This window comes from Oncorhynchus tshawytscha, linkage group LG19, assembly GCF_018296145.1.
Source record: "Oncorhynchus tshawytscha isolate Ot180627B linkage group LG19, Otsh_v2.0, whole genome shotgun sequence".
Taxonomy (NCBI): Eukaryota; Metazoa; Chordata; class Actinopteri; order Salmoniformes; family Salmonidae; genus Oncorhynchus; species Oncorhynchus tshawytscha.
The window spans coordinates 34682129-34695771 of record NC_056447.1 but is presented as its reverse complement, the minus strand read 5'-3'; the positions used below and the strand labels follow the sequence as shown (position 1 = coordinate 34695771).

The window sequence follows — 13643 nt, the reverse complement described above, 5'->3', positions numbered from 1 at the left end:
CCATAGTACCCTCCAAGCTCGTCATCAAGCTCGAGACCCTGGGTCTCGACCCCGCCCTGTGCAACTGGGTACTGGACTTCCTGACGGGCCGCCCCAGGTGGTGAGGGTAGGCAACAACATCTCCTCCCCGCTGATCCTCAACACTGGGGCCCCACAAGGGTGCGTTCTGAGCCCTCTCCTGTACTCCCTGTTCACCCACGACTGCGTGGCCACGCACGCCTCCAACTCAATCATCAAGTTTGCGGACGACACAACAGTGGTAGGCTTGATTACCAACAACGACGAGACGGCCTACAGGGAGGAGGTGAGGGCCCTCGGAGTGTGGTGTCAGGAAAATAACCTCACACTCAACGTCAACAAAACTAAGGAGATGATTGTGGACTTCAGGAAACAGCAGAGGGAACACCCCCCATCCACATCGATGGAACAGTAGTGGAGAGGGTAGCAAGTTTTAAGTTCCTCGGCATACACATCACAGACAAACTGAATTGGTCCACTCACACAGACAGCATCGTGAAGAAGGCGCAGCAGCGCCTCTTCAACCTCAGGAGGCTGAAGAAATTCGGCTTGTCACCAAAAGCACTCACAAACTTCTACAGATGCACAATCGAGAGCATCCTGGCGGGCTGTATCACCGCCTGGTACGGCAACTGCTCCGCCCTCAACCGTAAGGCTCTCCAGAGGGTAGTGAGGTCTGCACAACGCATCACCGGGGGCAAACTACCTGCCCTCCAGGACACCTACACCACCCGATGTTACAGGAAGGCCATAAAGATCATCAAGGACATCAACCACCCGAGCCACTGCCTGTTCACCCCGCTATCATCCAGAAGGCGAGGTCAGTACAGGTGCATCAAAGCTGGGACCGAGAGACTGCAAAACAGCTTCTATCTCAAGGCCATCAGACTGTTAAACAGCCACCACTAACATTGAGTGGCTGCTGCCAACACACTGACACTTTCACTGACTCAACTCCAGCCACTTTAATAATGGGAATTGATGGGAAATGATGTAAATATATCACTAGCCATTTTAAACAATGCTACCTTATATAATGTTTACATACCCTACATTATTCATCTCATATGCATACGTATATACTGTACTCTATATCATCGACTGCATCCTTATGTAATACATGTATCACTAGCCACTTTTTGGTCTTGTTGCTATGTACGTTGCTAGTAAATGCCTAGTTCTTTTCAAAACATATTGAAAAGTAACCTTTCTTCCACGTTGTGTTCTTTCATTTTCTTTGACGATGTCTAAATATTATACAGTTTTAAAATGTATAGTAAAAAAATGGCCGACATGCAGTCACAGTGTCTCACAGGCTGATTTCCTCAATACTAACCTCTCTCTCACCTTCTCTTCCTTTCCCCAGCTATAGTAAAGTCCCGTAGCTGCAGCCATGCTGGAGTGTTCCATGTGGAGGGAGAAGCTCGCTACTCGTTGACCTTTGGCCTGGCCAAGAACCTGTGTGAGAGCCTGGGCGGCACCATTGCCAGCAAGGAACAGGTCACCGAGGCCCACGCCCAAGGCCTAGAGACCTGTAGGTGAGGTCACACATCCATCTTTATGACTACACAGTGTCCTCTTAGGACTCACATGATGTGCTTTATCCATGGGTAAATAATTAAATGGAAATTAAATGGAAATCAGCAAAAGGACTCTGTAAGACTAAGTCACTGTTCCAATATCCACACGAGCGTACCATTTAGAATCAAGCAATCTATAGGACGTGTGTGATATGATAGCATGTATATTAAAATGGAAGTGTAAATCTTTCATGTGTTTTTTTATTTGTAGTAGACTCCTTACTCATTGAATGACCTACTCTAAATTAAAACCAAAACGGTAATGGTCAAGAAATTGTATTATTATGTAATCTTTAGTATGTTCCTTATCTCAACCTAAACACTTCTAGCAGTTTTGGTTGACTGTGTCAATATAAATGACTTTTTTACTACTTTACTGTTTAATCACCTATTTAGAAAAAGGACATCGCAAAAAGCAACAGCCGTGTGGTAGATTACACTGAACAAAAATATAAACGCAACATGTTAATTGTTGGTCCCATGTTTTGTGAGCTGAAATAAAAGATCCCAGAAATGTATCTTATGCACATAATTTTTATTTACCTCAAATTTTCAATTTGAATGTTCAAATATCAATAAGCTTACCTTTCTAGGGTAGGCGTTCCGCTAGCGCAACCCCTCAACAACATTCCATTGAAAAGGCAGCGTGTGAAATTCAAAAATATTTTTTTTCAATATGTAACTTTCACACATTAACAAGTCCAATACAGCAAATGAAAGATAAACATCTTTTAATCTACCCATCATGTCCGATTAAAAAAAATCTTTACAGTGAAAGCACAACATATGATTATGTTAGGTTATAGCCAAGTAAAAAAAACACAGACATTTTCCAGCCAAAGATAGGAGTCACAAAAAGCAGAAATAAATATAAAATGAATCACTAACCTTTGATGATCTTCATCAGATGACACTCATAGGACATCATGTTACACAATACATGTATGTTTTGTTCGATAATGTGCATATTTATATCCAAAAATCTCAGTTTACATTGGCGCGTTACGTGCAGTAATGTTTTGATTCCAAAAAATCCAGTGATTTTGCAGAAATACTCATAAGAAACATTGATAAAAGATTCAACTGTTATTCACTGTATTAAAGATAGACTTCTCCTTAATGCAACCGCTGTGTCAGATTTCAAATAAACTTTACGGAAAAAGCATAATCTGAGAACGGCGCTCAGAGCCCAATCCAGCCAAAGAAATATCCGCCATGTTGGAGTCAACAGAAGTTAGAGATAACACTATAAATATTCACTTACCTTTGATGATCTTAATCAGAAGGCACTCCCAGGAATCCAAGTTCAACAATAAATGACTGATTTGTTCCATAAAGTTCCATAAAGTCCATCATTTATGTCCAAATAGCCACTTGTTGTTAGCGTGTTCATCCCAGTAATCCATCTTCATGAGGCGCGAGCACTTCGTCCAGACAAAAACTAAAAAAATTCCATTACAGGTCGTAGAAACAAGTCAAACGATGTATGGAATCAATCTTTAGGATGTTTTTAACGTAAATCATCAATAAGGTTCCAACCGGAGAATTTTATTGTCTGAAGAAAAGCACTGGAACGAAAGCCCCAAATCCCAACTCTGTCGGGAGCGCGTGTCACGAGCCTGAGGCACTCTGCCATACCACTGACTCATTCAGCTCCCATTCACCCCTCCTTTATAGCAGAAGCCTGAAACAAGTTTCTAAAGACGGTTGACATCTAGTGGAAGCCGTAGGAAGTGAAACTTGACTCCATAGACATTGTGTATTTGGTAGGCCAAGCTTTGAAAAACTACAAACCTCAGATTTCCCACTTCCTGGTTGGATTTTTCTCAGGTTTTTGCCTGCCATATGAGTTCTGTTATACTCACAGACATCATTCAAACAGAGTGTTTTCTATCCAATACTAATTATAATATGCATATATTAGCATCTGTGACAGAGTCGGAGGCAGTTCACTCTGGGCACTCTATTCATCCAAAAGTGAAAATGCTGCCACCTATCCCAAAAAGGTTTTTATACAGCATGATCATTACACAGGTGCACCTTGTTTTGGGGACAACAAAATGCCACTCGAAAATGTGCAGTTTTGTCTCACAACATAATACCACAGATGTCTCAAGTTTTGAGGGAGCGTGCAATTTGGCTTGCTGACTGCAGCAATGTCCACCAGAACTGTTGCCAAAGAATTTAATGTTATTTTTTCTACCATGAGCCTCCTCCAACCTCATTTTAGAATATTTAGCAGTATTTTCAATCGGCCTCACAACCGCAGACCACATGTATGGCGTTGTGTGGGAGAGTGGTTTGCTCATGTCAATGTTGTGAACAGATTGTTCCTTGGTAGCGGTGGGGTTATGGTACGGGCAGGCATAAGCTATGGACAACGAACACATTTGAATTTTTTCGATGTCAAGAGATACCGTGAAGAGATCTTGAGGCCAATTGTCATGCCATTCATCCCGCAACATAATTTCAGGGCTCCCAAGAGGTGCAGCGGTCTAAGGCATCTCATCTTAGTGTAAGAGGCGTCACTGCAGTCCCTGGTTCGAATCCAGGCTGCATCACATCCGGCCTTGATTGAGAGTCCCATAGGGCAGCACACAATTGGCCCAGCATTGTCCAGGTTTGGCCGGGGAAGTCCGTCATTGTAAATCAGAATGTGTTCCTAACTGACTCGCCTTGTTGAATAAAGGTTCAATAAAAAATAATGATCATGTTTCAGCATGATAATGCATGGTCCCATGTCCCAGTTCTTCCATGGCCTGCATACTCACCAGACATGTAACCTATTGAACATGTTTGGGATGCTCTCGGTCGACGAGTACGACAGCGTTTTCCAGTTCCCGCTAATATCCAGCAAATTTTCATAGACAATAAAGAGGAGTGGGACAACATTCCACAGGCCACAATCAACAGCATGATTAACTCTATGCAAAGGATATGTATTGTGCAGCATGAGGCAACTAGTGGTCACCATATAGTGACTAGTTTTCTGATCCATGCGCCTACATTTTAAAAAAAAAGTTATCTGTGACGAACAGTCGTGAAATCCAAATGCTAATCTTTGATTTTAGATATGGTTGGATCAGCAACGGAAATACCACTATCCTCAGACAGAAGGCCCATGTTAACTGTGCCAAGAACATGACAGGAGTCTTCTTCCACCATGACACTCCGGACCAACCCTTTGATGCCTTCTGTTTCAATGCATCAGGTGAGTTTTTCTTTTTCATAGTTCATATTGACCAGGTTTGGCATGAGAACAGAGCCCTTTGAGAGACAATCACTTAAACACTTGTACATCTTAATGGCTCTTGCAATTCTTAGAACTTGAACTGTAACAAATGCTGGAGACAATTACACATTTGTACTTCATTTCTGATCCTTGATTCCCCCATAGATTTGTCTATGAAGAACTGTGATTTGGCCATCAATCCTGATTCAACAGGACCAGAGAGTGTTCAGGTGACCGATGGATACCTTTCTTCTGATGCTGCAGGTCAGTCCCGTCTTTTTCACCATCTACATTATCAACCCCACAATCAATAGAATCAACAAAATCATGATATTTTCCATCTCCTCTGTATTTCATACAGTATGCCAGTCTGCGGCTACACTATCTAATAAGCAAGCCTTGTCCGAGCCCGTAGGGGCAGGAGCCTCCTGATTCTGTAGCATATGACAGCTTTCTAGTACAAGTACACCCCCTGGACAGGACGCTAGTCTGTCACAAGGTTTACACTATCGCTTAAGACCCGTGGATCTTTACAATACTCTCTTTTTGTTTACAAGGCCCTACATCATAAACTTCTGTCATATCTAACTTTGCTGTTGAAGTATAGACACCTGCGTTGCCTAACCCATTCACAGGATTGGTTAACTCTTGAGGTTCTTAGGGTCTCCGCCGAGGTAAGTAAATCTGCTTTTATTTTACATACTGTATTGCTAGATCAAAATTCTAAATACATTTCATATTGATGTTCTGATGCCGTTTGGGCAAGTTAAAGTATTGATCTGGGAATTATTTGTGGAGGAATATTATTACATATATTGGCATACTTATATATATATATATATATATATATATATACAGTGGGGCAAAAAAGTATTTAGTCAGCCACCAATTGTGCAAGCTAAAAAGATGAGAAAGGCCTGTAATTTTTATCATAGGTACACTTCAACCATGACAGACTAAATGAGAAAAAAAATCCAGAAAATCACATTGTAGGATTTTTAATGAATTTATTTGCAAATTATGGTGGAAAATAAGTATTTGGTCAATAACAATAGTTTATCTCAATACTTTGTTATATACCCTTTGTTGGCAATGACAGGGGTCAAACGTTTTCTGTAAGTCTTCACAAGGTTTTCACACAGGGTTGCTGGTATTTTGGCCCATTCCTCCATGCAGATCTCATCTAGAGCAGTGATGTTTTGGGGCTGTTGCTGGGCAACACAGACTTTCAACTCGCTCCAAATATTGTCTATGGGGTTGAGATCTGGAGACTGGCTAGGCCACTCCAGGACCTTGAAATGCTTCTTACGAAGCCACTCCTTCGTTGCCCGGGTGGTGTGTTTGGGATCATTGTCATGCTGAAAGACCCAGCCATGTTTCATCTTCAATGCCCTTGCTGATGGTAGGCTTTGTTACTTTGGTCCCAGCTCTCTGCAGGTCATTCACTAGGTCCCCCTTGTGGTTCTGGGATTTTTGCTCACCGTTCTTGTGATCATTTTGACCCCACGGGGTGAGATCTTGCGTGGAGCCCCAGATCGAGGGAGATTATCAGTGGTCTTATATGTCTTCCATTTCCTAATAATTGCTCACACAGTTGATTTCTTCAAACCAAGCTGCTTACCTATTGCAGATTCAGATTCTTCTTCCCAGCCTGGTGCAGGTCTACAATTTTGTTTCTGGTGTCCTTTTACAGCTCTTTGGTCTTGGCCATAGTGGAGTTTGGAGTGTGACTGTTTGAGGTTGTGGACAGGTGTCTTTTATACTGATAACAAGTTCAAACAGGTGCCATTAATACAGGTAACGAGTGGAGGACAGAGGAGCCTCTTAAAGAAGAAGTTACAGGTCTGTGATCATTTAGCAGTATGTCCAATCGGAACCTGTCTAGGACACAGGTTCCGCTAACGGAATCCCCCCCAAATCCAATACAGCAAATGAAAGATAAACATCTTGTTAATCTACCCATCGTGTCCGATTTTTAAAATGTTTTACAGCGAAAACACAACATATATTTGTGTTAGATCTCCACCAAACCCCAAAAAACACACAGCCATTTTTCCCAGCCAAAGATAGAGTCACAAAAGCAGAATTAGAGATAAAATGAATCACTAACCTTTGATAATCTTCATCAGATGACACTCATATGACATCATGTTACACAATACATTTATGTTTTGTTCGATAATATGAATATTTATATCCACAAATCCTCGGTTTACATTGGCGCCATGTTCAGAAATGCCTCCAAAATATCCGGAGTAATTACAGAGAGCTACGTCAGATAACAGAAATACTCATCATAAACTTTGACGAAAGATACATGTTTTACATATAATTAAAGATACACTGGTTCTTAATGCAACCGCTGTATCAGATTTTTAAATACGTTACTGTCACACTCTGATCTTAGAATTCTTTGTTTTCTTTATTATTTTGGTTAGGTCAGGGTGTGACATGGGTGACGTATGTGTTTTTGTACTGTCTAGGGGTTTTGTATGTTTATGGGGTTGTTTACCATCTAGGTGTTTGTGTATGTCTATGGTTGCCTAGATTGGTTCTCAGTTAGAGGAAGCTGTTTATCGTTGTCTCTGATTGGGAACCATATTTAGGCAGCCATCTTCTTTGGGTATTTCGTGGGTTATTTTCTATGTCTAGTTGCCTGTGTCTGCACTGGTATTATATAGCTTCACGTTCGGGTTGTTGTTTTTGTATAGGTTGTTAAGTGTTCTTCGTCTTCATTAAAATCATGAATTCATATCACGCTGCACCTTGGTCTCCTCCATTCAACGAACGTGACAGTTATGAAAAAAGCATACCATGCAATAATCTGAGACTGCGCTCAGAAGTAAATATATTTCTCCGCCATGTTGGAGTCAACAGAGATACGAAATGACATCATAAATATTCCCTTACCTTTGATGATCTTTCATCAGAATGTAGTGCAAGGAATCCTAGTTTCGCAATAAATCATTGTTTTGTTCCATAATGCTCATTACTAGTGTCCAATTAGATACTTTTGCTAGCACGTTTAGTTCACATGTCCAAAAGCTGGCGCTGGTCCAGGCGAACTCGGACGAAAACTTCAAAGTTATATTCCAGGTCGAATAAACTGGTCAAACTAAGTAGAGAATCAATCTTCAGGATGCTATTGTCATATATATCCAATAACTTTCCAACCGGAGCATTCGTTTTGTCTACAGAGTAATGGAACGCAAGGCGATATAATGACAACTGCGAACAGATCCATATCATATTTGGATGTGAATAGGCGATGATTTGAAAATCAACCAGCCCCAGAATTTCCACTTCCTGTTTGGAAGTTTGCCTGCCCTATGAGTTCTGTTATACTCAAAGACATAATTCAAACAGTTTTAGAAACTTCAGAGTGTTTTCTATCCAATAGTAATAATAATATGCATATATTAGCATCTTGGACAGAGTAGGAGGCAGTTCACTATGGGCACGCAATTCATCCAAAGTGAAAATGCTGCCCCCTATCCCTAAAAGGTTAATATAACTGCACTGTCCAATTTACAGTAGTTATTACTGAGAAAAAATGCCATGCTATTGTTTGAGGAGAGCTCCTATCAACAAAACACTTTTTTCACCTCTATAGGTTTGATAAATTAACCTCTGAAGGTGAAATGTGTACTTACATTCTGAAATATTGCTCTGATTTATCATCCAAAGGGTCCCAGAGATATCATGAAGTGTTGTTTTGTTAGATAAAATCATTTTTCATATCCTAAAATGATCCATATACCATGCACGATCGATTTTGTATTTCCACTCGTTCAATTTGCAAAGAAAGGAATCTGAAAATCGAACCCTAAACATTGTTTCAACCAGTCAAATCACTGTTGTATCTATTCCTCAGAGATCCTAGAACGTAACCAGACTTCACTATATCAGTAGGGGTGTAGTATATCCTATAGGACACCAAATCTGGTCAGAGACCGGCGCCTTCATGGCACACCGATGACGCAGGTGGTCTTCACTTGATCGACTTTAACTTTTATCGACTTTTGTCAAATAATCACCAATCTGGGTCAAACAAAGCTAGCTAGATAGGCAATGAGCTGGGCTTTACGGAAGTATCCGGAAACCCTGTATCTGGTCGCAAAATGTATTCATGGTTATGAAGTTATGAAAACTGGTTGTTTTGCAAATGTTGAACTTATAATACGGCTACTAATACTGGAAAAGCTCAATCAAAGTACAAGTATATAGATTATACGATATTCTTGCAGAAAAATAGCATATGAATGCAAATGTCTTCTCCACGATTTGCCCAAATGTACCTGGGTGACTTCACACTAAATGTCATGTAGTTCGCTCATACTGGAAGTTATCCATCTGAAACATTGCACATACACTGCTTCCATCTTGTGGACACTATCGGAATTACCAGAGTGATGGCTATAACAGTGATCTCTCTCTTGCATTTCAAAGATGGAGGTAAAAAAAAACACTGGTTGTTTTTTTCTTTGTATTTTCTTCTACCAGATCTAATGTGTTATATTCTCCTACATTCAAATTGACATTTCAACAAATTTCAGTGTTTCCTTTCAGATGGTACCAAGAATATGCATATCCTTGCTTCAGGGCCTGAGCTACAGGCAGTTACATTTGGGTATGTAATTTAGGCGTAAAAAAAGGGGGGCTATCAAATCAAATCAAATCAAATGTATTTATATAGCCCTTCTTTCATCAGCTGATATCTCAAAGTGCTGTACAGAAACCCAGCCTAAAACCCAAAACAGTAAGCAATGCAGGTGTAGAAGCACTGTGGCTAGGAAAAACTCCCTAGAAAGGCCAAAACCTTAAGAAGTTTTAAAACATTGAGGTCAGTCAATGCGGACATTTCAAGAACTTTGACAGTTCCTTCAAGTGCAGTGGAAAAACAATCAAGCGCTATGATGAAACTGGCTCTCATGAAGACCGCCACAGGAAAGGAAGACCCAGTGTTATCTCTGTTGCAGAGGATAAGTTCATTAGAGTTAACTGCACCTGAGAATACAGCCCAAATAAATGTTTCACAGGGTTCAAGTAACAGACACAACTGTTCAGAATAGAATGTGTGAATCAGGCCTTCATGGTCAAATTGCTGCAAAGAAACCACTACTTACATTTTTTTTAATTTAACCTTATTTTAATCTTTATTTAACTAGGCAAATCAGTTAAAAATACATTCTTATTTACAATGACGGCCTACACTGGCCAAACACAGACAACTCCCTATGGGCGCCTACTAAAGTTCACCAATAATAAGAAGAGACTTGCTTGGGCCAAGAAACACAAGCAATGGACATTGGACCAGTGGAAATTGGTCTGGTGTCCTAACTAGATGTTTTTGTTTCTTTGTGAGACGCAGTGTAGGTGAACAGATGATCTACGCATGTGTAGTTCCCACCGTGAAGCATGAAGGAGGAGGTGTGATGATGTGGGGATGCTTTGCTTGTGACAGTGTTAGTGATTTATTTAGAATTCAAGGCACACTTAACCAGTATGGCTACAATAGCATTCAGGCGATACTCCATCACATCTGGTTTTGGCTTAGTGGGACTGTAATTTGTTTTTCAACAGGACAATGACCCAACACAACAGTCAGGAAGTTAAAACTTGGTCGCAAATGGGTCTTCCAAATGGTCAATGACCCCAAGCCATATTTCAAAAGTTGTGGCAAAATGGCTTAAGGACAAGAAAGTCAAGGTATTGGAGTGGCCATCACAAAGCCCTGACCTCAATTCTATAGAAAATTAGTGGACAGAACTGAAAAAGCGTGTGCGAGCAAGGAGGCCTACAAACCTGACTCAGTTACACCAGCTCTGTCAGGAGGAATGGGACAAAATTCACCCAACTTATTGTGGGAAGCTTGTGGAAGGCTACCCAAAACATTTGACCCAAGTTATTAAACAATTTAAAGGCAGTGCTACCAAATACTAATTGAGTGTATGTAAACTTCTGACCCACTGGGAATGTGATGAAAGAAATGAAAGCTGAAATAAATCTGTAACGATTCTCGTCCTCTTCTTCTGACGAGGAGTAGCAAGGATCGGACCAAATGCAGGGTGGTATGTATCCACAAGCTTTAATGAGAATGAATACAAAATACATAAGAACAAGAGAATTACAATGAAAACCGAAACAATCCGGAATGGTGCAGACACTGAAACAGAAAAATAAACACCCACGAAACACAAGTGGGAAAAGGCTACCTAAGTATGATTCCCAATCAGAGACAACTAACGACACCTGCCTCTGATTGAGAAGCATACCAGGCCAAATGCAAAAACACAACATTGAAAACAGAACATAGACAACCCACCCAACTCACGCCCTGACCATACTAAAACAAAGACATAACAAAGGAACTAAGGTCAGAACGTGAAAAAATCATTATCTCTTCAATTATTCCGACATTTCACATTTTTTAAATAAAGTGGTGATCCTAACTGACCTAAGACGAAATTTCTACTAGGATTAAATGTCAGGAATTGTGAAAAATGAGTTTAATTGAATTTGGCTAAGGTATAAGTAAACTTCTGTCTTCAACTGTATGTTGACTTTGTGACAGTTGTGTTGTATGGGGAGGATGCTACGACACGTGACAAGTGCACAAGGTAGGTGTTCACTACAATGAACCAACATAGCCTGGGCCTACACATTAACTTTCCCTCTCCACTGTCAGTCCTTCCTTCCAGTTACTAGAGACCATGGAACTGGATGCCACATGCCAGGAGGCCATTCAACAGGCAAAATGCCATCTGGAAATTATTGCAGTGCATTGTCCTCATATGTACCTATTTTGCTACCAACAATGGCTGGCCAGCCCATGTGGCACCTGAACTGGACTCACGTGAATCATGCATTGGTCTGGGAACCTGCAGTAATCCCAACATCCATATAAGAATTGACTGTGGCAGTGGATTGACTGTGAGATAGTGGTCTTTGTGCACCATGTTTGACAAGCTCCACCTCCTCTGCAACCCTTTTACTGGCCATCAAAGCCAAAGGATCACCTTCAAATGTACACTACCATGCAAAAGTTTGGGATGCTGACCTTCTAGGCAGAGTTCCTCTGCCCAGTGTCTGTGTTCCTTTGCCCATCTAATCTTTTATTTTTATTGGCCAGTCTGAGATATGGCCTTTTCTTTGCAACTCTGCCTAGAAGGCCAGCATCCCAGAGTCGCTTCTTCACTGTTGACGTTGAGACTGGTGTTTTGCTGCCAGTTGAGGACTTGTCTGGTGTCTGTTTCTCAAACTAGACACTCTAATGTACTTGTCCTCTTGCTCAGTTGTGCACCGGGGCCTCCCACTCCTCTTTCTATTCTGGTTAGAGCCAGTTTGCTCTATTCTGTGAAGGGAGTAGTACACAGCGTGGTACGAGATCTTCAGTTTCTTGGCATTCTTGGCACATGGAATAGCCTTCATTTCTCAGAACATGAATAGACTGACGAGTTTCAGAAGAAAGTTATTGGTTTCTGGCCATTTTGAGCCTGTAATCGAACCCACAAATGCTGATGCTCCAGATACTCAACTAGTCTAAAGAAGGAGAGTTGTATTGCTTCTTTAATCAGAACAGCAGTTTGCAACTGTGCTAACAGAATTGCAGAAGGGTTTTTAAATGATCAGTTATCCTTTTAAAATGATCAACTTGGATTAGCAAACACAACATGCCATTGGAACACAGGACTGATTCTTGCTGATAATGGGCCTATGTAGATGATAATGTACATCTATGTAGATATTCCATTAAAAGTCTGTCGTTTCCATCTACAATAGTCATTTACAACATTAACAATGCCTAGACTGTATTTCTGATCAATTTGATGTTATTTTAATGGACAAAAAATTAGCTTTTCTAAAACAAGGACATTTCTTACTGACCCCACACTTTTGAATGGTAGTGTATATGTGTGTGGAGCTGTGCTATGTCCCTCACAACCAACACTTTTTAGTCATAGTCTATGACCTAGCTACACTTTGACTAACCTCTAAGTAACCTGAGGTCACCCTCATGTCACTCTCCACATCTCCTGCTGGGCTTGCCCCAGTCTGTAATCAATGCCAACCACCCACAGTTAATATCGACAAAATTATAATCATACCTGACATCCAAAGTAATATAAAATAAAAATGTGGGACGTGACCTGTAGGACCTTTTGCCACATTAAACTTTAAAAAACTCCCTCCAGAGGCCAACTATGCATTGGGAAGATCTAAAGGCAAGTCTGTTTGTGACAGCCCTTTCACAGACTGTCCTTCACAACCAGAAAACCAACCATTCCACTACTGGAGTATCCCCAGCATCATTCAGACTGAGATAACATTCCAGTTAGTCAAAGGGTCTCTTTGGTATGCAAGCAAACTGTAGAAATGGAAACGGATCACTCCACAACCCCAATATCCCGCCAGTCATACAGGAAGGATACTACCCTTGTCGCTGTAGCTTGCTCAGAATGACCAGTTAGCTGTGCAAGCTGGTCAGGCCTGAGAACTACAAACACCACTGGCTACCTTGTCTCCTTACCCATTGAAGGACACACTCATGTTTATGTGGCCTACCCCCTCCACCCAGGCATTATTCTACACTGTTTGAGTTCAAGGGGTGTGTCACAATATCTATCAATTTAACCACTTTTGCAGTCAAATTGTTTTACTCAACCATCCATTTCATATATGGGAGACATTAAAGATATTGAAAAACATGGTTGTGTTTTGTTATACCTCGGGGGGCCTTGCTACTAGCCTATTCCTCTCAATGGTGAATAAGGTGTTGTGAGGCAGAGAGGCACAGAGTGACCCAAGATTAT

The 13643-nt window shown here is 41.0% G+C and overlaps 1 protein-coding gene across 1 annotated transcript in view; it reads left to right on the top strand.

Moving 5' to 3' along the window:
* The window catches only part of LOC112218679 (CD44 antigen), a 41373-nt gene that overhangs the window by 15914 nt on the left and 11816 nt on the right, over positions 1-13643 (top strand). Inside the window, exons 2-4 of the mRNA XM_042301624.1 lie at positions 1385-1556; positions 4670-4809; positions 4996-5094. Of these exons, the coding sequence (XP_042157558.1) occupies positions 1385-1556; positions 4670-4809; positions 4996-5094 (411 nt within the window). The remainder of the gene's footprint in view (positions 1-1384; positions 1557-4669; positions 4810-4995; positions 5095-13643) is intronic.